This window comes from Symsagittifera roscoffensis, chromosome 3, assembly GCF_963678635.1.
Source record: "Symsagittifera roscoffensis chromosome 3, txSymRosc1.1, whole genome shotgun sequence".
Taxonomy (NCBI): domain Eukaryota; kingdom Metazoa; phylum Xenacoelomorpha; order Acoela; family Convolutidae; genus Symsagittifera; species Symsagittifera roscoffensis.
In genome coordinates, this window is record NC_087064.1 from 81,857,391 (window position 1) to 81,881,947 (window position 24,557).

At 37.4% G+C, this 24,557-nt stretch overlaps 4 protein-coding genes across 8 annotated transcripts in view; 1 reads left to right on the forward strand and 3 right to left on the reverse strand.

Annotated features, from left to right (window-relative positions):
* The window catches only part of LOC134841170 (calcium-dependent secretion activator 1-like), a 570,701-nt gene that overhangs the window by 346,512 nt on the left and 199,632 nt on the right, over positions 1-24,557 (forward strand). The gene's annotated exons all lie outside the window — the stretch shown is intronic.
* LOC134841194 (polyubiquitin-C) lies at positions 7,247-10,169 on the reverse strand. 2 transcript variants are annotated; one of them, XM_063857021.1, is made up of 8 exons: positions 9,986-10,169; positions 9,700-9,885; positions 9,387-9,614; positions 9,004-9,231; positions 8,466-8,693; positions 8,085-8,312; positions 7,699-7,926; positions 7,247-7,543 (listed from the first exon to the last, which is right to left on the reverse strand). In XM_063857021.1, exons 2-8 carry the CDS (start codon positions 9,854-9,856, stop codon positions 7,467-7,469), a joined length of 1,374 nt encoding a protein of 457 aa, XP_063713091.1. In that variant the 5' UTR covers positions 9,857-9,885; positions 9,986-10,169; the 3' UTR covers positions 7,247-7,466. The 2 variants fall into 2 exon arrangements, with proteins under 2 accessions (XP_063713091.1, XP_063713092.1); XM_063857022.1 differs by lacking the exon at positions 9,387-9,614 and having other exon boundaries at positions 9,986-10,167.
* LOC134842337 (trafficking protein particle complex subunit 4-like) lies at positions 16,756-17,536 on the reverse strand. Its single transcript, XM_063858623.1, has one exon. It carries the CDS (start codon positions 17,490-17,492, stop codon positions 16,833-16,835), a length of 660 nt encoding a protein of 219 aa, XP_063714693.1. The 5' UTR covers positions 17,493-17,536; the 3' UTR covers positions 16,756-16,832.
* On the reverse strand, positions 17,756-22,761 carry LOC134842171 (uncharacterized). Its single transcript, XM_063858386.1, has 3 exons — positions 22,392-22,761; positions 22,210-22,297; positions 17,756-20,779 (listed from the first exon to the last, which is right to left on the reverse strand). Exons 1-3 carry the CDS (start codon positions 22,530-22,532, stop codon positions 17,835-17,837), a joined length of 3,174 nt encoding a protein of 1,057 aa, XP_063714456.1. The 5' UTR covers positions 22,533-22,761; the 3' UTR covers positions 17,756-17,834.

Sequence of the window (24,557 nt, forward strand, 5' to 3'; positions counted from 1 at the left end):
TCAGCGGAATCCACGAACAAAACATTGGTCAACTAAATCGATGGATGTCACACTTTAGTATTTGCAAGCAGTTTTTGCGATCATAGTTTTGGAAACAACACCGAATAAATTCATTGGGTTAATTCGGTTAATTCATTATTGGGTTAACATATCGCCGAACTAGGTCAGTATTTGGGATTCAGTAATTGAGATTCAGTATTTGGGATTTTGTATTTGAGATTCAGTATTTGGGAGCGTGAATTCATTTCATTTTGTTCACAGGGAGTAAATGATCCATTTAAATAATTTGAGTAAATTAGTTTTAGATAAAAATTACCAAAATTTGAATTACAGCAGAATTAAACTTCAAGATCAAAACACGAATATATAGTCTTGAAAATGTTGCCTTATTAAACTATGTTTTGGTTTCGCATTTTGAAAATATTTCAAAATGGCTAAAATAAAACTTTTATTTCTATTGAATGGCTTGAAATGAATTGATGATTAAGTTTACAGGAATTGAGATTGATGCAAGAATTGAGATTGAAGTTAACCTTTGTAGGAATTGAGATCGAAGTTGGCTAATTGACCAGAATTGAGATCGAACATTTGGCTTTCAACTGGTAGCTGATCAACGTGGTAATTAAAAAACATTGTTTTAAAAGCTTCTACACATAGATATATGTAAACGGAATCCGCAACCAAAATGCGGATTCCACTTTTATTTTGCGGATTCGACTTACAATTTGCGGATTCCACTTACAGTTTGCGGATTCCGCTTACAGTTGCGGATTCCGCAACAGCTCAATTCAACTATACACATGTCTCGTTATTTGTGTGGATTCCACAAACTGTTCTGAATTCCGCGAATACGATTGCGGATTCCGCAAATTCGCCTATTTTTGGAGCGATTTTGAACGGTACAGTGTTTTAGGTATTTGTTTGTGGAATCCAAAACAGCAAAGAAGATCAAAGAAAAGTAGCTAAGTTGCGGATTCCGCGACAAATCTGATTTGGGCCTGTTGCTGATCCGCTTACAATGCACAGTTTGGCCTCTTAATGAATTTTTTGCAGATTTTTTTTCGTTCTTCAAATAATAAATAATCTTCAAAATTATTTTACATGGGTAAAACTAAATTATATTTAATTTTTTCAGTTTATCTTGAAACTCACGACTGAAGGTGCTTTAATATGATATACTACTCGACTCATTCTGATGATTATTTGTGGTACTTGATTTTAAGTGGAAAAAAACAATCAAGAAAAAAAACTAAAACAGACCCGAATACAAAGTTTCTCCCCATTTTCAATGGTCGTGCTTAGAAATACACAACAAACGTAGAGATCCTATGATTTATGTTTTGATCGCGAAAGTAGGAGAAGAGAGTTTTCACAAAAATTTCAGCAGAACTTTGTTGAAAACTTTATGGTACGCCCAAATTCAATTGCTGAGTTGATTCAATCAAAAAATGAGCAAAAATATCAAAATGAGCTAGCATATATTGCTGCGCTTTGTTTCAGCATTTTGTCTTTGGATTCAACAACAGCAAAAAAATCAACGAAAAAGCACGCCGCATTTCACAAATCCTTGTCCAGTTTTTTTGCGGAATACCGACAGTCTTTTTGCGGAAAAAGACAGTTTAGCCTCGTACTGTAATGAGACCACCCAATGTAATGTGCTCCGATTTTGATAGCTTTTTATGATTTTACATTCAGAGAGAAGCAAAGTTTGAAGAGACTTAAATACAAGCAACAAATTCCCACAACTATGATACCCGTGCCAAAAACACTGATGTTCAACCGAACGGCGATTCAACTCGATAAAGTGGACATCTAACTCGCAATAACTTTAAGGGAAACTTGTTGCATTTTGCAACAAGGGTCGACTTCATTGGCTCCTTCACTACGAAGAACAACGGGGCGCATTCCATGCGAATAGCTGCTCTTCACTTGCATGGTTAATCTAGCAATACAAGCCGATATCTGCAAGTTCATAATAGCCGAATGCACTCAAGCTTTCACAACTTTGTTCGGAGCGAACAGCGAATTCGAGCAACACCCCCAGTAGTTTCAGAAACCAAAGCAGTTCGAAGACCAGAAAGAAATTCTTTGATGGAAAAGAAAAACTTAACAACCCACCACACCACACTCCGGGAGATCTTGAAAACCATTGTTAAATGCTTCAAGGGCCGCTATTACAAGTTAATCGGATCACACGATATCACTGAAGAAATTTGGAAAATATTTGGCAAAAAAATACAAACCAGGGAATCTTAACTGCTGGCAAAAAAGTCATCTGACCTCAAACTTGGACTCTCGCACAGAACCATTTTCTCCTGGGAAGACACTAAACGATCCTGCCAGAAGAATCTGATTATTTATGTTCCAACCATTGAACTTTGTATTCGGGTGTTTTAGTTTTTTCCACAATAACTTAAGTACCACAAATAATAATCGGAATGGGTCGAATGACATATCATAATAAAACTTTCTCGGTCGTGATTCGAACGACGTTGGACAAATATTATTTCTCAGTGTCGAGAACAACTCGTTTGAATAATTTGGACTAATTTCGAGCGATAAGATTAGCGAGCAGTCTTACTTTGTTTTCAACCAAAAACATTTACCAGAAATAATCAACGTACTGGGTGAAGTGATTTATCCTATTAAAGCCCTTTCAGTCTTGATTCGAACGACATTTTAAAATGTTCAAAACGTTGTCACAATGTCGAGAAAAACCGGTTTGAAATATTTGGAGTTTAGTCTAATTTCGAGCGATTAAAGCAAGCGAGCAGGTGTATTATAGAAGGATAAGCCACAAAACTTTAATTTAACTTTTTTTTGAAATTTTTAGTGCTATTTTTGGAACAAAATTTTCACAATTCAAAAAATTCTGCAAAAAATTGCTACAAAAATTTTAGAAAATTAGTCAATTTCGACAAAAACTGACGCTCGATTTGATTATTTTCCCGTGACTGTCGAATACGCCTAAATTTTAGGTTTTAGTCAGATCCTTTCATCACACCACGCTAAAAAAAAACAAATAATAAATTTACAAAATCATGAAAGTATATTTTGAAGTTTTTAGTGCCAAATTTAAAATTGTAACAAAGATTTTAGAAGAGATTTTTTTTTGAATTTTGTTTTTTTTTCTAGTCATTTTCGACAAAACTGATGCCCGCTTTGACCATTTTACTCAGACAGTCAAAAATGCTTAAATTTTAAGCTTTCGTCAGATCCTTTCATCACACCACGCTCAAAAAAAAACAAATACTAAATATGTTTTTTAAAACATGGTCGGAACATTCTGTGCTAATTGTACATCAACCGGCTATCTTTCTTTTTTCGCTGATTTTATGTTCTGATCCAAAAAAGCGTCATTCGAATATAACACCACATGCTCTCAGTTACGCTCTGCAAATTCTGAAGTTTCTTTCCATGAACTTAACCATTTGTAAATGTAATGAATTGTTCACCAAGGAATTGTTAATCTCGGTACTCTTACTCTAATACAATATCTGTTTTCACGAGCAATTCATTGAAGAATAACTTCGTATGCTGCTAAACACCCCCAAAAATCCTTGCAATGCTGATATAGACCTCATTGCACAAGCACACGCCTTCAAACACACGCAAGAAAAAAAAACTGCTCTTTGATCATTTTGACAGGCTTGCAGGAATTTAACTTAAACTTAAACAAATGAACTTAATCAGCCGGAACACTTTACACAGAGGCGAAGCAGTACTTCGAAAACAAGGGAGAAAACGGCAAAAAAGAGATCACTCATTAAAAAACGTGAAACACAAATAAGGTGAAACTAAGCCCCTTGATTAATGAAACTTTTATTTGTTTTCCGGATTCAAATCAATCTGCATTTCTATTTGCGAGTTGAGTTGGGCTGGGAAAATGGTGATACGTAATATAGCACTTTGCGCCTTAATTCGCTTGTGTATGTAAATATTAAAAACTACTAAAAAACGGAAGCTCGCCATATAGCCATCAGCATGCACCCGAGACGAGTTGCAGCTTTTAAAAAAAAAAACATTTTGCTGTAACCTTACTTGCAGCTTCAAAAATAAAACAAGTAATTCTTAAAATCGACCATTTCAAAAATCGTATCATTTGTATCGAATGTTTTAGAAACTTTACAATTCAATCCAAAAATAAACTTGTAGGATGAAGAATAACTTCAAATGCTTTTATCTACGCCAAAAAAACCTCGCGTTGCTGCCAAAAACACCATTTTACAAGCAAAACCCTTTAACTGCTCGAAATTAACCTTTCGGAAACTAAGCCGAAAAAGCTGCAGTCAAAAACCAGGAAGCGTGGCAAATAATCGGCGAAATACAGTCGAAAAGCAACTCCTATGCTCAGCGGCAAAGCGGAGCTTCGTGCCACTTGCGATACCACATCAAAATTGCATTGCGAGCCCGCATACAGGAATGGAAGGATACCAAGTCCAAAAGAATTTAGAAAAATTTCTAAGACTACAACTAAGAAAAATTTAAAAGAAAACATCGCCTGGAATGATGGTCTATTTTGGAAAAACACGTCCAGCAACACAATTTACGGCGTTAAATGAAAACTCAAAAACAGTTATTTAGTGAAAACTGAGCTGACAAAACTTGGGCACATTCCCGTACAACTGAAAACAATTTTTTTTTTGAAATATCAACTATTCGATAAGACGACAAACTAGCGTTATTACATACAAAATGAGCAGTTCGAATTAAGGTGGTTTTAATATTTCAGAACTATAATGTGGAGAATTGCGTTAAGCTTCGTCTTGAAGTCCCATCAAAAACCGTGGTCGTCTAAACGGCTGTCGTCTTATTCGCGGGCCACCAGACCAACAGTCCCGGAAATTGAAATTCATTTTGAACCAAGATACTAAGTGTGAACCAAAACACTGATTGTAAACATAGATATACAGAAGCAAAATTCCACTTAGAGAACTGCATTGGCAAAAAAAAACAGAACGAAAGAAAAGGCAAAAATAAGCAAGGAAAACTAAAAAAAAATGCCACCTGCTGGTACCAAATATCCGACCAGGACATGACGAGTTGAACTTTCGTCCGCCACGTACCTTCGAACCAACAGTACGATCGAATGTGTAATAAGCTTTATGCGAGACTAAACTATGCGTTGGAAAAACAACTGAAATTTAACTGACAATACACGAAGCAAATATAAATGCGAACAAACTGAAAGACCTAAATGCCTCGATCATTTGACCTTCAGAAACTCGGTGGGGCAGCTGACCACGGCATCCCACACTCAATCTTACAGCTTTGCAGCAGCTGTTGATTTTTAAAAAAACATAGCCAACAAATAGTTGGAAAAGTTATATCTAAGACTACTTGGCTTTTAGTCTATCATCAGTTGCCAGAAGCCAATTATTATATCATCCAAAATTGTGATCAAGAATTAGCATTTACCATCGTTTCAAGTTGCTTGAAAGATTATTCAGACGAATATCCCCGGGGAGAGCAATTAGTTATGGAGAATTAAGGGGTAACCGCTTGGTTCTACAAAATTCCAGTTAAGTCTATAATACTTATTTGGTTCGACTAAGGCAAGTTTCACAGCGGGCCTAGTGAGTTTTACTAGAGCTGTCTTAATTAAGCATGAGCTCGCGATGCCGCCCAGATGCCTTGATCTTCTGCTTGGAACCAATTTGTCCGTTTGATCAAGGTTAGAGCGTCTTCTTTCAGCAATCAATTCCAAAAACTGTCTAGTCGATCCTTTGTTAGCTTCCATGATTTCGTGCCTAATTTGTTGGCTCTTGGTTGTTTAGAACGTAGCCGCAGGGACGTATATGAATGGCCTTCCGAGCGAACGTGGTAAACGGCAATTTGTGACGTGGTAAATGGACACAATAAGAGGCCAAGTTTGAAAAAAAATCTCTTAGGTCTGTCAGATCCTAAATTTAGAAGACTCGTTCTAAATTTAGGATCTGACATCCCCAAATCAAGAAAGAGGCGGAGGGTTAAACTGCCACTCAATTGAATAACACACAGGCTCCATAGTTATTTGCTGTGAAATGTGAAAATTAAATTCCATTTTCGAAACTAGAGATCCATCAGGTTTTTCGTGATCTTTACACTTTTGCTATATCTTTTAAATAAGAAAACGAGCCGAACTTAAACGAACTGAACGAGTCTCTCCCACACTCCCAAATCAAGGAAGCGGCGGAGGGTTCAACTGGAACTCAATTGAACGAGACTGCTCGTATCATGGCGAAGCTCTGAATGTTCCGACTGCCTTTTAAGGTCTATGAAGCAGTAATAACATGAAAAAATTATATGCAAGAAAAAAGAAAATAAAATGAAGAAAATATTGAAAATATTGAAAAATTTGAGATTATTTGTGAAAATCATCCCCCCACACGCCATATAAAGTACAAAGCGACAAAGTTCCAGTAACAAATCAATTATGGCAACTAAGCTTCCTTCAACTAATTTGGAATGATTTCTAAGACGGATTAAATCAACGCTTACGCGTTAATAGCGCGAAATATATCGCGCGTTAATTGACCTAAATTGCCCAAAATGCCAATCTTTAAACCCCCTTCACTTTACGAAAAATGATCATAGGTGAAATATCTTTTCAAATTTAAGCTCAGGACAACAATATCTTATGAATGATAGATACATTAAAAAATTCCGGCAAAAAATGGCTAGTTAAAAAGTCGAAATTTCTCTGAAGTAAAAAAAAAACCCAACCAACCCCGAGCACAAATATTCCGTTATTTTCGTATCGAAAGTCGGAACAATAATACTGAAGCTTAGTTGCTATTTCGTCTGGGTAGAAAATTAACGACCGAGTCATAATTTGCTTGCCTGCTGCAACAAAAATAGCTGGCAATGCTCAGAGGCGAGCGATAAGCCTTCGACATGCTCTGAAAGACTATTCAAATCTTGAATAGATCATGAACGCAAGGAAAGAGTAACAGCCGACTTAGAAAAACAAGACATACTGTCCATTCGAGGCAGTGAACGCAAGAACATACTGTCCATTCTTTTCAAATTTCAAAAGAATATGGATGCCTTTAAGCTCTTTGAATTTCTAGAACCTAATTCGAGATAACTGGCTCAAAAGTGAAATACTAGAACTCATTAGAGCGCATTGGGGCTTAGACGTACGTTGCTTACTGAAAGCGCACCACTAAAAAACGTATCTCCTGTACTAGATCTTAGTTTGCCTTTTCGAATTTCCACTTCGAACTGACCTCGATGTGACTACAGGGATGGCTAAATAAAAAAATTTCACCTAATTTTTATTGATCCAATCTTAATGATGGTAAAACACACTATTCGAATCAAATCGACAAACAGAACTGCATCAAACTAATTAAATTAACTCCAACGAGAGCAATAATAACTCAAGGTGCAATACTAGTCCGCTCTACTAAACGTGCCATTCAAGTTACATCAAAAAACTTCATTGTCTCCCCATACTAGTACAGCTGTAGGTGGTGATCACTTTAGAATCCTCCTCTCAGTCGCAGAACCAAGTGAAGAGTGCTCTCTTTTTGGATGTTATAGTCCGAAAGGGTTCGTCCTGAAAACAATAAATTGTCAGAGGAGACTAAGAAACTAAATTGAAATACAAAGGGTTCGAGAGATAAATCTGTTTTAAATCTGTGATAAATTGTCTTCCGTATCTCGTATTAGATAACTGAGCTTTGAACTTATTGTAACCAACGCAGTTCTTACCATCCTCGAGCTGCTTTCCAGCAAAGATCAGCCTCTGTTGATCAGGAGGGATTCCTTCCTTGTCCTGAATCTTGGCCTTCACATTATCAATGGTATCCGAAGGTTCCACCTCTAAAGTGATGGTCTTTCCAGTCAAAGTCTTGACGAAAATTTGCATTCCACCTCTCAATCTCAACACCAAGTGCAGGGTGCTCTCTTTTTGAATGTTATAGTCCGAAAGGGTTCGTCCTGAAAACGATAAATTATCAGAGGAGACTAAGAAACTAAATTGAAATAACAAGGGGTTCGAGAGATAAATCTGTGTTTAAAATCTGTGATAAATTGTCTTCCGTGTCTCGTATTAGATAACTGAGCTTTGAACTTATTGTAACCAACGCAGTTCTTACCATCCTCGAGCTGCTTTCCAGCAAAGATCAGCCTCTGTTGATCAGGAGGGATTCCTTCCTTGTCCTGAATCTTGGCCTTCACATTGTCAATGGTATCCGAAGGTTCCACCTCTAAAGTGATGGTCTTTCCAGTCAAAGTCTTGACGAAAATTTGCATTCCACCTCTCAATCTCAACACCAAGTGCAGGGTGCTCTCTTTTTGAATGTTATAGTCCGAAAGGGTTCGTCCTGAAAACAATAAATTATCAGAGGAGACTAAGATATTAAATCGAAATAAGGGGTTCGAGAGATAAATCTGTGTTTAAAATCTGATAAATTGTCTTCCGTGTCTCGTATTAGATAACTGAGCTTTGAACTTGTTGTAACCAACGCAGCTCTTACCATCCTCGAGCTGCTTTCCAGCAAAGATCAGTCTCTGTTGATCAGGAGGGATTCCTTCCTTGTCCTGAATTTTGGCCTTGACGTTGTCAATGGTGTCCGAAGGTTCTACTTCCAACGTGATGGTCTTTCCAGTGAGGGTTTTCACAAATATTTGCATCCCTCCTCTCAATCGAAGGACCAAATGCAAGGTGCTCTCCTTTTGGATGTTGTAATCCGAAAGAGTTCTTCCTAAAACAAAATAAACATCAAAATAAACATTTTAAAACGATTTTACTGCAAGTTTGGAACGATTGACCTGGAATACAGCCCATATGTGGACAATCTCACTGTCAATTAGCGCCCCTTACCTCACATGTTCTTTAACTGACTTGAATAAAGTGTGCGAACTGTCTACTCTATACTAAAATATCGCTGGTAGTCAGTAGTCTACTGTTAATCGGACTCTATTTTTTAGAAGAGCATATTAAGGTCTTTACTTTAAAGAATTTGATCAAGGCTCAGTGGTGGTTATTTAGAGCAGGGTAAAACAATTCCGTACCATCCTCGAGCTGCTTGCCGGCGAAAATCAACCTCTGCTGGTCAGGAGGAATTCCTTCCTTGTCCTGGATCTTAGCCTTAACGTTGTCAATGGTGTCCGAGGGTTCCACTTCCAGAGTGATCGTTTTTCCAGTAAGAGTTTTCACAAATATTTGCATTCCACCTCTCAATCTCAACACCAAGTGCAGGGTGCTCTCTTTTTGAATGTTATAGTCCGAAAGGGTTCGTCCTGGAAACAATAAATTATCAGAGGAGACTAAGAAACTAAATTGAAATACAAAGGGTTCGAGATAAATCTGTTTTAAAGATTCCGCATCAATTGTCTTCCGTATCGCGTATTAGTTAACTGAGCTTTGAACTTATTGTAACCAATGCAGTTCTTACCGTCTTCCAGCTGTTTTCCAGCGAAGATCAGTCGCTGCTGGTCGGGTGGGATTCCTTCTTTGTCCTGGATTTTGGCCTTCACATTGTCAATGGTATCCGAAGGTTCCACTTCTAACGTGATGGTTTTTCCAGTCAAAGTCTTGACGAAAATTTGCATTCCACCTCTCAGTCGAAGAACTAAGTGCAAGGTGCTCTCTTTTTGGATGTTGTAGTCCGACAGAGTTCGGCCTGAATGCAATCCAATTTAATAAAATGAACTCAACTCCAACCAGCCTAGAAAATCGAATGCTCCGAAAATTTTAACTTTGCTTACCATCCTCAAGCTGCTTTCCAGCGAAGATCAGTCTCTGTTGGTCGGGAGGGATACCCTCTTTGTCTTGGATCTTGGCTTTGACGTTGTCAATGGTGTCCGAGGGTTCTACCTCAAGAGTGATGGTTTTTCCGGTGAGAGTTTTCACAAAGATCTGCATATTTGGTTGATTGAGTTATCAATTCACTTCTGAAATCAAGAGCTATTATTTTTCAGATAACAAACCGCCAAAATGAAACAATTCAGTGCACAGCTAAAGTCAATTCTGAAATTGGAATAACGAGCTTACCTTCTTTACAATGTGACTAAGAAAAGAGCTAGCAAGCAAAATTTAGAGCTAAATGTATTCAACTGTAGTCCACTGAAGTCTGCTAAGTTATGGTACGACTGCTTAATATAAAAATATCTGCAACTACGGGTCGAATCAAATCTCTGAACGTCATGCTTTTTATTCATTGCTTTCAAATTCCTTCAAAGCTAAACACAATAGACACGAACGCTCTAGAATAATCTAAAAATTACAATGCAAATACCATTGAAAATGTCCGCTGAATTCGATATTAGACTATTTGCCACTACGTGTCGAATCAAATTGCTAAACGTCATGCTATTCGTAGCTTTCAAATTCCTTCAAAGCTCCTTCAATCTAACACAAATAGACACGAATGCTCAGAATAATTAAAACTTACCATGCAAATACCATTGAAAATGTCCGCTGAATTCGATATTTACCAATTTTGGAGAACATATAACTACACCATGTGACGAAATTTGACCCACCTTCGATTACGAGTCGACTTTCGACGAAGTTCGGCTTCTGCCAGGTAAATCACAAGGTGCGGATAGGAATTTGAGACCCACAATTTGTGGATAAAAAGGTTGCGATTCGGTTCCAATGAACTTTCGTTCCCTATTGTCAAACTAGCGAGCTATCTCCCTCTCCCTTATTTAGTTCAAAAGTGAATATTTTCTTCACATACCGTTCCGTAGTTTGAAATGAATCAAGATGAATAACTAACCTTGATGTACGTATTGTGAAATTAAGAACAGAGGTTAGATATTGCAGTCTGTCTGGTAATGATCAAATCAAAGTAATGCTATGCAAAAAGTACCAAATTGAAACAATAAAAAAATACCTTAATTAAAACTGATGTCTCACTGTCAATTCAGTGAAGATTCAAGGTAAAATGAGTATCGATAGTTCTTAAAAAGTCTAGAAGGTCAATTGATTTGAAGGTCAACCGTCTCATAAAACATGACCAATACTGCGAAAAGAACATAAAATTCAGTAGTCAAATTTTATTAAACTCAGCAACAATGTCAAAATAAATCAAGACTTAAAAAAATCAAACTTCAGATTTTTAAGATTTCTAGAAAATATAATTAATTTTGATAAGCACCGATATCACATCTCTATAAAGAAATGCATTTTAAACTTACGAAGGAACAATAATTTGAGCCAACTAACAGAAAACAAAGATTACAATAGCCCGTTGTCGTGTATAGCACGGGGACTTAGCAACCAATTTAATTAATTTAATAAACTGAACAACTCAGTCATGCGGAGCAGCAGCTAGAGACTTTGAGCTAAAGGTAGTAGTCAATTAAGTTAGGCACATTCGGCCAGATACTCGCCCTTCGCCTTTTCGTAAGCCATTCTACATTCGCCAACTTCCCACTTTTTCCCATTCGTACTCAACATGGCGACTCATGTTGCAGTTCGGCATGATCCGAGTGCCAAATCTGTTCGCGTCTGGCATCGTGAACAGCTTCTCACAGTTTGCCAGCTGTATCATAAGGTAGTAGTAGAATTGCATACCTTCAAACCCGAATCTGTCCCAGATAAGCCAACCAGCTTGCCTAACTCTTCCATAATGCACAATGTAATCATCCTCATAAATATTCACGAACCCTTCATAGATAGCCCGAATCAGTCTGTAATCAAATAGCGTATCTAATTGGTATTTCACGTTGCTGAAGTTACCACGCGGGTCAAAAAACGTCGGATTTTGAGCGATTTCTGGCTCAAGCCATTCAATTAGGTTTCCCTCTTCTGGAAAAGGGTTACACTCAACCCACTCAACAATTTCCAGATTCTCTCGAATGATGTCGTCTCTTAGCTCTTCATCATCCAACTTCATTTTTTCATACTTGGCATTTGCTTTCTTAACATAGCCTCGCAGATCCACGCAATGGGTTTTATGGACCTTCCAATCAGCCGTTTGGCATTTCTTGCTGCAGTAAATGGCTACTTTGCACAAGCTGCATCTTTTCACCTGCGGAAGGCTCAGCTTCACCTGACACGTGCCACAATTGATGGTTTTAAGAGCGCTCATAGCACAACACAAGCTAATCTGAAAAAAAAAACACAGGAGTAATCGTGTACTGAGCAAGTAACCGAATTTATGACCACAGTTATTATTGCAAATCTTGTAATTTTCTTTTTGAATTTCACATTATTTCTGTGTTTTTTTTCAATAAACAGGGAAAGCGTTTTCAAAAATTATTGACCTAAATTCTAAAACACTCATCTTCCGATTACTTCATAACATATAATTTGCTACTCAAAAAGACCTTATCTAGCTACGTTATGTGTCATACATCTAATTTCACTTTTCGGCTCTTATCCAGTTTCCCCCTTTCAAATTCAATTATGAAAAGTATATTTAACGTTGCCATAAGGCAATGAAATTTGGCGTGGTGAACAAATCGACAACTGTGAACAGATTTGTTCTTCATATTTTACAGCGTAACAACACGCATTTAGCCGTAATAATAACACGTAAAACAAACATAAAACTCGGTATTTTGAAAGGGGGGACTGGAAAAGAGCCCACTTTTCTGCTAAGATCAAAGGAAAGAATTTATACCAAACTGCCTGCTGGGGGTGCGTGATCTTCAATAGTCTAAACCGAACTAAAATCTAAAATTTATTTTTGGTCCTGGGGGGAAACATTTCCAAATATTTCATGTAGTTCGAATCACACATAAAAGGGTTTAAACATGACACCTTTTCTGCCCTCATAATATCTATACTTTCACGGAAATCACTTAAGAACTCAGCGGGGAATTATTTTAAAGTGGGGGTACTCGAAAAATTACGAAAAACATTTGAGAAAAATTTGAGAGAAGAGAAGGCTCCCGTAAACAAGCCACATCATAATCTGGGGAATCAGTGAAGAAAAAATTATTTCGCCGCAGCCGAGAGGCCCCTGACTGGATAAAAAAACTTTTGAGATGAACTTATAATGATATTCATATCTGAGTCGAAGAAAAGTGTGTCAAAACCAATTTGGCTAGATCAAAAGTTTTGGTCGAAACAGGGGTGCATATACAAAACATTCCAATACAAAATAGTCCGAAAAATCATGTAATGGAGGGAAAAAACAGTCCGATACAAAACTTTAAATAAGCTTTTCCAAATTGAATTTGAAAGGGAGAAACTGGAAAAGAGCCCGCCTCTTCTTACGCTATCTGATTGGTTACCTATTATGTTCAGACTAGAAAACAAGTATTGTTCAAAAAGTACGACGCAGCCCACATCTCGTAGGGCGTATTCTTCGATATGTGATAAACCACACAATCCGTGAGACTCAAAAGCAGCTCGAATTGCGGCGCGAAACACCTTTTATGAATTGAGATACTCGGAGCAGATTGTTTGAGTTTTACGGACTCCTTTGAGGGAATCGCCTACCACTTCAAATGCGAACGGCGGAAAAAAAACTTTAATGTTTCAAATTAAAGTTTTTTTCCGAATTTGAACTTTCACTTCAAATACAGCAATAGTGGCCCGAGATCTGCCCGATATTGGTCTATTTCTACAATTGAGCTTGAATATTTCTTTGATTGTTTCTACTTGGAGCAGTAGTAATGTACCCCCCCCCCCCATTCACGGGTCAAGTTATACTGCTGGATGTAAGACTAAATGTCAAAAGCTGAAGATTACAATAGGTTCATAAGCTAGCACTCAAGCACTGAAAATTAATACTTTCACATATTTACATGATGTCTTCGAGAAAAACGATATATAAAAATCTCCGGGAAAAAATATATCGAACAAGAAAGTCACGAACTAAAAAAAATCTTAGTTGTTGTGATATCCTACATAGAGTTGAAAATTTCCTACATGCGTACCGACTTCGGTGACTCAATTGTGAACGGCAGTTATTTGAGAGAAACGATTGCGGTGTCCTGTCCATGAGCAGGCCTTGACAGATTAGCTAGTTAGAATAATTAGCAGATTTCAAAACCGAAAGAAAGAAAAATGCGCGATACAAGGAGGGATAAATGAAAGTCAAACGAGATTGCTCACATGGGCAAAAATTAGCTACATCAGGAGATAAGCTCCCACAAGCATTATTTTGATTGAACCCGTAGCTACGGAGCCACTTTTTTAGTAACATTTTTCTTTCAAAATTGCCTTTCTTCACTGTTCGATTCAAATTCTTACCACATATTCACTACGTTCATTCGATTGAACTCAACGTCAGTTTTGGCACGATTGCAGCTATTGTAGGCAGGTTAAATTTCGAAAAAGTAACTTCAGCAAAAACTGCGAAAAGGGTTAATTTTCAGAATTGGGCTTTTTCCCATTGAGTTCTCCAAAAAATAAAAAAAATTGCCTCTCTTGTAGAGAAAATATTTGCAACCTTTTCCTATCATCAAACATCAAAGCTTTAGTTTGGCCGGGTAGCTTTTGAGAAAACTTGATAAGTTTCCAAAAAAAACGATCAAAATTCAAAAACTCGACTTCTCTACAAAAACTTTACTTTTTCTCTAATAATGTAGGACCTAGCCCCTTGTCCGAAGTGGACGCTTACAAACGTGTTTTCTCAATTTACCCATTTGATTTTTCCAGACCCCAAATTTAAAAACAAAAATAGGGTGCATCCGCTTGAACAAGTAGGCTTCCCTAGTCCTGTTGTTTAGATTAAATCCTTGACATAAATGGAATTTTGGAATTCGAAAACTAGGGCGGAGCCGTTTAAACAAGGAAAATCCCATAGCCTGTTGTTTCTATTGAAGCTTTAATCAAAGATTTGGTAGGGTAGTTTTTGAGAAAAGTAACTTCACGAAAACTGCGAAAAGGGTTAAACTTCAGAAACTGGGCATTTTCTCGACACTTGGAAAAAAACAAAAAGTTCATACTATAACACATTCCTTTCTAAGTGTAAATAGTCAAAAAGTTTCTCAAGAACCGTCAAAATGTGAAAAAAATGTCTTTTTGAAGATAATGACCTTTCCTGTTAACCAATTTGGGTGTAGCCACCTATGCAGGGAAACTTCACCCAAACCAACCTTTTGATCGAAACCAAAACTGGGGGAGTAGAGGAGTAGTTTTTGAGAAAAATAAAAACTTTCAAGTATGAAAACGGTCAAGTTATGAAAAACGTCCTTTCTTGAGGACCATAAAACTTGTCTTGTTCAATGATTTGGGCGTAGCCGCTTATGCAGGGGAGCAAAAACAGTCAAGTATGAAAAAAGTCCTTTCTTGAGGACCATAAAACTTGTCTTGTTCAGTTATTTGGGCGTAGCCGCTTATGCAGGGGAGCATCTCTCAACACGTGCTTTTGATTAAACTCAAAATCTCAGCTGCGTCAGGGTAGTTTTCGAGAAGAGCGAAAAATGTAAAAGAGGCGAAGCGGAGCTTCGCACCACTTGCGATACAAAACGGAATGACAAAAAAATAAGATAATGTGTTTCAAACGACGAATTTTATTAAAATTATTATGCAATATCAATTACCTTAAACATAACTATTCCGGCTCCACAAACTGAACTCATTTCTTTCAGAACCAATATACCGAAACACGCTCAGAAAACAAATTGGTCAAAAAATCGAGATCCAAAAGTTCCTATATGCACTTCAAAACTTTGCTTTTAATCTTGCAACCAAACAACCTGCTGCATATCCAACAGGAAAACTGACTATAAACATCAACAGAAACAATTGCTATAAACTAAGATTAAGGGGAAAAACCTGAAAACAGCTGAATCTTCACGATTTCTACGAAACAGAAATAGCAGATAATCTGAAACCTAATTAAAATAACCCAATTACAACAAATTTATCATATATGAACTTGATACGTAACGTTAAGAAGGCTGACTTACAACAACAAAAAAGATAATATTAAAGACAAAAACGCTTGTAAAGAAAAAAAATCACGAGAACTCATTTTTTTCTAATATTTTCGAACCAAAAGACAAAAAACAGTAATTAAAAAATCAAACAAAAATATTACAGAAAGTAAACACTCGAAACACAAGCTAAACAATTAAGGAAAGCAGCGATGGAACAGGAAGTAGATATTGCGGAAAATTACATACGAAGTCACGATTAGTAAAATTACAAACAGCAGAAGTAAATCAAACCGCATTTAGAATGTTAATTGCGAACAGCAAAAAAAAAAACAAGCAATTCTACGATGTGGCAACTCAGCCGACAATTAATAAGCCGACACTTTTTTGGAACCGCGATATTTCCTGTTTGAAAAAAAAAACAGATCCTGTCAGATTCAAACGCAGGACCTTTGCCGTCCCAGGTGTGTTCGTTGCCTCCAAAAAAAGTGTGCCACAGAAGCAAAAAATTTGAATTCATTGAGAAGAACCTACATTTATCATTTATAATTTTGACCATTCTGTGAACAAATTTTCTTACCGAAAAAAAGTCCAGTACCCGATTGCAATCCCCTTGCTGATTGCAAGGGTTAAAAAATATGGTTCTAACATTCCTACCGAGAATTAATCGAAGGCTGTAAAACGTGAACTAAGGTAAAAAGAGGCTAGATGTATATACATGCACATAGGGGAGTGGGTGGCCCTTCCATTGGAACAACTTTATTTGAAAATTGTTAGTAGCTTTTGAGAAAAACCAAAATATTTGACAAAAGTGAAACAACCTTCCAAAGCGCCTCAAATTTTTTTAAATTAAATCCCATGAATTTTAATACCTGTTTTTATTTAAACGGAACAAAAAAAATTAAGCCTTCTCACTTCAATCGATCAGAAAATTACCAAAGTATCTTTAGCTTCAGTGTGCTGGTACAACTTCATTGATCGATTTGTAGCAAATTGTATTTGATACTGCCTCTAAATAAACATTATACAATTAAATTTCGAATAACCAAATACAATCAACTGACATTGCCCGTTCTCTCAAATTGTTCAATAGCAAACTGCAACGCATTATCAAACAAAGGATTTTTAATTGGCTGAGAATTATTTTTGTACAGCGGGTCCTTCAACACGTCACTGTAAAGTTCGTATATCTTCCAAAACAGTACGTCCATGTTTTGCTGTTTTAAATCGGATACCACAATGAACTTAATTCCAGTCACTGTCTGAAATATATTCACTTTGAAGTTATCTCCGTCAATCTGTTCGAAGCCTGAGTCGCTAGCAACAGGCGATAAGGTAGCACTCATGGCGTACATGGTATAGAGTAAACTATACATAGTAAGTTCCTCATCGGAAGTCGGTTTGGGTCTACAGAATCGTATAGATAGTGGGAAATTTTGAGGTTCGCTCAGAAAAGTTAGAATCCATTGACCACTTGCTGTCCTCGGCCCCAGAGTCTGTTTTCCATTTATAGCCGAAATAGCGTGTCCAATTTTGACTCCATCTCTTTCTCCGAACTCTACCACAACTCGCTTGCCTTTGTCTGATAGTTTGAGCTGAATGTCTAACGGGTAGGAAAAGGTCTTTTCTATTTCAGGGTAGTCTAGATTCTTCTCGAAGGATTTAATGAGCTGACCTTCTTGATTTATGACCGCCACTCTGTATATTAAACCCATTTTACGGTTATTTTCCTAAACGCCTTGGGTTACTTTTCATTTCAAAATCTGAAAAATTAAATTTAACTTGAAGAACGCTTACATTTAAACAACACACCTGAATTTTCTCGTTCCCTTTTTCTCATCACTGATTTTAAGCATGCCAAAATAAAAAATCGCAATCCAAGCATTCCGTAAATTATTCCGTTGGTTTTCGGGAAAAGGGTATAGCGAGATCAAATGAGATACTAAAAGGGATCAACCGATCATTGAAAACTCAAAACCGATGTACAAAATATAAATTATCATCTGTAAATTCTAACTATCAAACATTTATTTTTAGCAATGATTTCGATACAATTATCAAAAGGGCAATTCAGAATTGGAAAATAGAAAGTTACTCGACGAGACAGAGAATGGCTCAACGCTTGGAGAACTCCAGTTAAATTGGCTATTATTAGAGCTACTTTGCACGTTCGTAGATGCGCGAGCAGATTGATCTGTGCGGTTCTCTAAAGATTTTTTATTCCAGTTTTTGTTGTTCATTTCTATTCTCGGTTCTTGTGGATGGTTTTTCTGTTGAGACGTTTGGTAGACGAAGTTCTTGATGAGATGTCTCGGAGCATTAGTTGATAGCTCATTTCCAGCTTGTGTTACTCGTTGCTGCATGCCTTCGATTCTAGAAGAGCTTGGATAACTTCTCTTTTGAGTTGGCATAGCTGCTGGATTTGAATTACTTCGTGTTTGTTTTTCATTCGCTTCTCTGCGACTGCTATTATCTGATTTCTCAGAAGGAACCTGATATGGAAATGAATGCTGGAACGAGCTAGGGTGCTGCATTGCTTCTACTGTAAAAGTCTGGGCATTGCTCCCTTCCAAAAACGGGTTAAACGTTACACTGCCTCCCGGTCCTGAAGCCGCGACGTTAGAATTCGAACTTATGTTATTCGAACTATTGCGAGCCATAAACTCGACATCTTTGAACCCGGAAAAAGAACTTGACTGTCGAAATGTATTGGTCTTCTCAGCTGGAGTCAAAGGCTGCAACAAAACTTCTGGCTCCAGGGGTTGCTGTTGGAAATTTCCTGAATTTGTACTGTACTGAAAACTTGGCGCAATCGGTTGGCAGAAGTTTGAGAAGTACTTGCCAGGGTCAGCTAACTCATTGGCAGTATTCACATAACTAGGAGCTGCTAATGCAGGCGGTGGAATCACGAAACCCTGACTTGGTCTGTAGTCCGAAATTCCTGTACTAGAGTAATCGGCAGAACTCGAATCATAAGCATAGCAGCTATTTACGTAATAGGGTCCCTGGTATTGCGTTATACTTTCCCTGCAAGGCTGCGTCACGACAGGGTAGACAAATGATCCGCCAGTTGATACGAAAGAATTGCCATAACCTTGAGGAGGCATGACAACCATATTTTCTTCCCAGAACGGCAACGGTGCGGGGGTGACGAAAGCTTGCTGAGTTGGATATTGCGGTGGAAGGTACGCAAAACTCGAATCATTTTTGTCTGCTGAAACTGCAGCGCCTGCTGGTTGGCTCGCTCTATTAGAACTTGTTTTCTGTTTCTTAGAGATCGGACTAAACCAGTTCTGACTCCCGATTTCATTGTTTTCGTGATTTTCCTGTAAAGTCCTCTTAGTTCTATCAAGACTATTATGATTCTCATTTTCGAAAGTGATCTTTCTTTTCACATTCGAAAACTCACTAGCATGTGGCGGATTCACCTCGAGACACCGTAGCTCCTTCCCTCTTGCATTTGACAAGTTTCTGTTCAAATCAGGTACGTCCTTTCGATTTTGTGCCAGATATGTTCCAGTATTTTGTGACCTCGGATGATTTGGAATAGAAGACCCACTTGGCATTATCAGTGCTTCAACTGTATGAGAACTTGCCTTGGAGGCCGAAACATTTCCAGCTGAATTGATTTTTTTGATCCTGTAACTATCAGAACCGTCAAAATCATTTCTTGTCGAGAAATTATTCTGTGTAGATTGATATCGTTGATTCATGGATATTTCCGTCGATATTTCACTTGTCAAATTTCGAATAGAAAAATTTGATGATGAACTTGCAGTCATCAATTCTTGAGGACAACCTGAATTTATTAGATGTTCATTCAAAGTAGTATTGCTCGAATCAAATGTTGCCGAGTTGATGGGGTACGGATTTGAGAAGTCATCGTGATTTGCTATTAAGCTATCGATGTCGAATAAAGTTGATGACCTAATAGCCTGGTCCAGATTAGCATCTGCTTGCAGTTGGGTGCCTATTTCATCAATAGACGGCACTTTTTTGTTATCATCTTCGATGCGAGCCAAGCTGAAAATCGATGGCAGCACGCGCCTTTCATTTCGGTGATCAGACAAACTTGGAACTAAATCCTTTAATAACTCGTTTCCACTTTCAATCCGTGACGTTTTCAGGGGTTCTTTGTCGTTACTAGAAACGAGGCTCATAGAAACCGGTTCGCTCGTTGGCACACTCTCATCACTTGCTTCACTGGAAACTGCCTGGGTTGCTTTATTTGTTTTTTCAAGTACACTTTCTCCATCAGTGCGGCTAGCCAGCGTATTTTCCGTAGATTTTGATCTATTTCCCTCTTTCTCAAGACCAGCTAAGGTGGAGCTTGAAGATATAACTGGAACTAGGCGAACTGTTTTTCCGCCTATTTTAATCTGACTCAGCGTAGAAAGATCTAGAGCTAGAGGAGTTTGCGATGACTGCGAACTAAAATGTCCTTTTCTAGCGACCGATTTCTCCGATGTACTTGAATCAACAAGAGCATTGGTAAGCTGGACAAAAACATTGCTAGAATTCTTGTAAACAATTTCGATCATCTTTCGCCGAATGAATTGCTTGATGTCATCTGATACATTGAACACTTCACAACTTTCAACTTCGCTCTGTTTCCAACCTCTATCGCAATCCTGGGTTTTACAGTTTTCTTCATTGTGAGAGGAAGTCGCTTCATTATTTAGTTTTGATAAACTAATAACATTACCGGGTCGCGCTTTGTTATCCTTTTTAACAGCGGCTTCGTCCGATTGGTCCACTGTTAGATCTACAACAAGTTGCTCACCACCTTTAAATACCTCATCAGCTGTTTTTTGAACTTGACTGTCAGGGGTATCATCAGTTTGCGAAATTGCAACTTGACTCTCTGTGTTCTTCGCTGTTTGCTCAGAGAGAGCAGCAATGAGTTGAAATTCCTGGATGTCGGACAGACCTGCATGTCGGAGCAAGCTACGCAACTGTTGGTTTTGAGTCTTGTAATAAGACACCTCAACATTTTGGATGGCTAAACAGATATTTAAAAAGGAAATTGATTCTTTCTGACATTTTTTCATGAATCAAACCAATACAAGAAAACAGGGTCAATAGATATTTTTGGTCAACTAAAAATCTAAAAAATCATCACTTTCAAAATTTAAAATCTAATCATGTTTTTTCGCGTCGTTCGTGATTAATTAGCGTAATTTGCCTTCCTTTTAGGAAATGAAAGTTGATTTGAAAAGAAATCGAAATACAAACAGCGGAAAAGGGTGAACCAATTTCAAGAAAAAAGGAGAGTCGGTTACTGTGCAACTAGCGGAATGTTCCGACAATGTCTTAAACCATGCAAAAAACGTTTTTTTCTAGAACTAAGGCATATTCGACAGTCATAATAAAATTGGCATACTGAAAAACAGTTTTTGTAGAAAAATGAATAGAAAAACGAAAAAAAAAAATTTTAAAATCAAATAAATTCAAAAACTAATTTTACTCGAAAAAAGCTTTCACTACTTAAGCTAAGCATAAATAAGCTATTTGAAGCCAGCTCGCTCACCTTATTCTCGCGAAATTAGACCAAAAATCAAAAATTTCGGAAAGGTTTTCTCGACACTGAGAAATTTTTTCAAATTGTTTGAAGTCGTTGGAACCACGACTGAAAAGGCTGTAATATGATATATTACTAGACACTTTCCGATGATTCTTTGAGGTACCTGATTTTGCGTGGAAAACAAAAGAAAGAAAACAAATTCACACGCGAATACCAATTTCCTATATATATTTTTAATGGTCGGAGCAAAAAATGTAGCCGGTTGCTGTGCAAGTAGCACGTAATGTTCCGACAACCATTAAAAAACTACAAAACGGTCCTTTTTGGGCGCTATGTGATAAGAGAACTATCAAAACGCGTATAATGTTACTGAATTAGGCATAATCGACAACATTTACCTTCAAAAAACAAACCAAAAACTGCGCTCAATGGAATTCATATAACTATTTTGCCGTTTATAATACTCAAAGTTTTTAGCCTAAATAACAAATTTTGATATACTGAATGTTACTCGATCGCTTTGCTCGACTTAAATCGGTTTTTCCCAAAACTGGTATAATTTTTTGAATTTTTTAAATGTTCGAATCACGGCTGAAAGGGCTTTTTTATGCTAGATCATTTCGATAATTATTTGGTGCACCAGATTTTCCCTGGAACACAAAAATAAAGAACATACGAGGCCGAACTGGTCATTGGATAGGCGCACAACTTGATGTGTGTAAGTCTCAGAAAAATTTTTTGGAAAAATATTGTCCGCTTACAATTCACAAAATGCACAATTTGGCCTCGTAATGAGAGTATAACACACCCGAAGACAAAGTTTCTCCCCATTTTCAAAATTCGGAACTAAAACAATCACTTCGCTCATTCAATTTTAATTTAACTTCAAGAAACGCGAGCCACTATACCTTTAGAATGTAGTTTTTCACAATCCTTGACTTTGATAATTAGCTCATTCAGAAACTCCAAGGCTGCCGCTAGCACTTCATGGATTTGCTGTAACAAAACAATTCATATATTCCGCTTCATTTTTAATCATTAAAAGTAGCTAAAGCTGATTGCGAGATTTTTAAGAACCTCAGTTTCGTACCGGTTTCTGGGACTGAAGTTTCTGCGACGGTATCAATTCTCGAAAGCAATTAATTAGATTCGATATTTTGTCTCGCCTTTGTCTCTCCAAAAAATTTCTACTCTCTGTTTGTGCATCTGAACCCTTCTTTCCCTTCGTCATTCATCGAAATCGATTATTTCATTCATTAATCTATTGAAAATTCATATTACGTAATTATATTAAGAAAGAGTAGCTCGTAGCTTGAGAATACCACAAAGTCTCCTAACAATATATCTTTTCACATTAAGGAATTGCGAAGATTTGCCGTTTATCCCAAAAATTCTGGCTTCAAGAAAAACTTTGAAAATAAAGGCGATATCAGGCAAGCGTATCATTGTAAGCTAGCAAATAGAAAACGACTCAAACCAGTGATTTAGATACGGGTAATCAGAAGGTCAAAAGTATCGTAGTAGCCGAGGTTACAGTCAGGAGTTCCTTCATCACGTATTCCAGTCAAAATCCTTGGAAATTTCTAGATATGGAAGTGATAATAATATTGCTCTTGTTGAAGAAATCTAACCCGTATCGATTTTAATTGTAAGGACATCAACGCGTGTCATCTTCTTTTATCATTATCACTTCAATATCTAGAAAATTTCAAGGATTTTGACTGGAATACGTGATGCACGGACTCCTGATTGTAACCTCGGTTACTACGATACTTTTGATCTTCTGATTACCTTAAAAAAGTAAGAATTTTTTAAAATTGTTAATTCAAACGTTTTCGCACATTTTGTGCATCGTCAGGATATAAAATTTTTTATTTACAATAAAATGATCAAAGATCATGTATGAAATTCAAAAAGAACAATTTAGAAATTTTTAACCAATCACATTCTTACATCTGTTATTACGTAATCATTATTTCATCGATTATGACAATTTCCATACTTTTTTGTTACTTGAGTCATAATTTTTCGATTTGATGTTTTATCCAAACTGACATGTCAGTTTATTTTTTCAAAAATTGCAATTTTTAGTCATGTTTAAACATGTACTAAAATTTTAATGTCAGCTCCCTGCTCCTGAACTCCTCGCGCGTGTTAATTCTGGGGCGTTCTTTCAAAATATGTAAGGCCTCCAGAGTGAGGAGTTTCTGTATGTTACTTGATTGATCTATAATCTCAGACTTAAGCTCAGCGATCTTTCCATCCCTGTCACATTCTCTCAAATGTTGCCCTACTGGCGAATCTTCCTTGTGATGCTCTTCAATCCGCGTGGTCAAATGCCGGACCGTTTGTCCAACATAGGTGGAATTACATCCACTACATGTGAGCTTGTAGACCACTCTGGATTTCAAATCTTTCGCAAAGGGAGATTTAAGGGACGGTAGGCAAGTCTTGAGCTTTCTCGTAGTATATATCACTTGGGCTCCGGCGTTTTGACGCAGTTTGGCAGCAAACCACTCCGATGCATTACCCCGGTATTGTAATGTTAAAATGGGTGCACTGACCTGTAAAGGATCTTCCTTGACTGATGTTACCGTTGTTCGTGTGTCAGTTTTTCGGTCGATGATCTTATTCAACGTTCTTAATACGACACCATCTGACCATTTTTCAGGGTATTGATTATCCACCCAATGTTCTTTATTAATCTTCATTGCCTTGTCAAAGTTTTCCCATGTTGATGTACTTCTAAAAATCCGATGAACAGTACCCTCAACTACATTGCGTTTATATTGCAATGGAGCGCAGCTTCTGAAGTTAAGGATAGTCCCAGTATCCGTTGGTTTTTGATACCATCCACATGTTACCTTTTTTCGTGAGTCCACATTAATGTTCAAATCTAGAAAGGCTGAATCTCCGTTCAAATCCGGATTTTCGATAGTGAATTGTAAGTTGGGGTGGAGCTCATTAGCTGCTTTTAACACTATATCTGGATCCCCCTTTACCGTCCTCACTATATCATCTACATATCTTAGGAACGCTTTGACATTTTCTGTTGGTTTTTCTTGATCTCGCTGCTCTTTACATCTCTTACAATACCAAACCATTTCTGAGATTTGCTCATATTCTTTGTCGGATACATTACTACACTTTAAATGGTACCAATTTAAACAAGCTTCGCATTCGATCCCCTTACTTCTGTATGTTACCCTCCGCTCGCAATCAGGGCATAGGCCATTCCGGTTTTCATTTAGCTGTG

Coding starts and splice junctions, on each gene's coding strand:
- LOC134842337 (XM_063858623.1), bottom strand. CDS start 17,492: ATGGGTTTAATATACAGAGTGGCGGTCATAAATCAAGAAGGTCAGCTC.
- LOC134842171 (XM_063858386.1), bottom strand. CDS start 22,532: ATGACGAAGGGAAAGAAGGGTTCAGATGCACAAACAGAGAGTAGAAAT. Junction 22,298..22,391: donor AACTTCAGTCCCAGAAACCG/GTACGAAACTGA, acceptor GTTTTGTTACAG/CAAATCCATGAAGTGCTAGC. Junction 20,780..22,209: donor TGAAAAACTACATTCTAAAG/GTATAGTGGCTC, acceptor ATATCTGTTTAG/CCATCCAAAATGTTGAGGTG.
- LOC134841194 (XM_063857021.1), bottom strand. CDS start 9,856: ATGCAGATCTTTGTGAAAACTCTCACCGGAAAAACCATCACTCTTGAG. Junction 8,313..8,465: donor TGGAAAGCAGCTCGAGGATG/GTAAGAGCTGCG, acceptor TATTGTTTTCAG/GACGAACCCTTTCGGACTAT. Junction 7,544..7,698: donor TGGAAAGCAGCTCGAGGATG/GTAAGAACTGCG, acceptor TATTGTTTTCAG/GACGAACCCTTTCGGACTAT.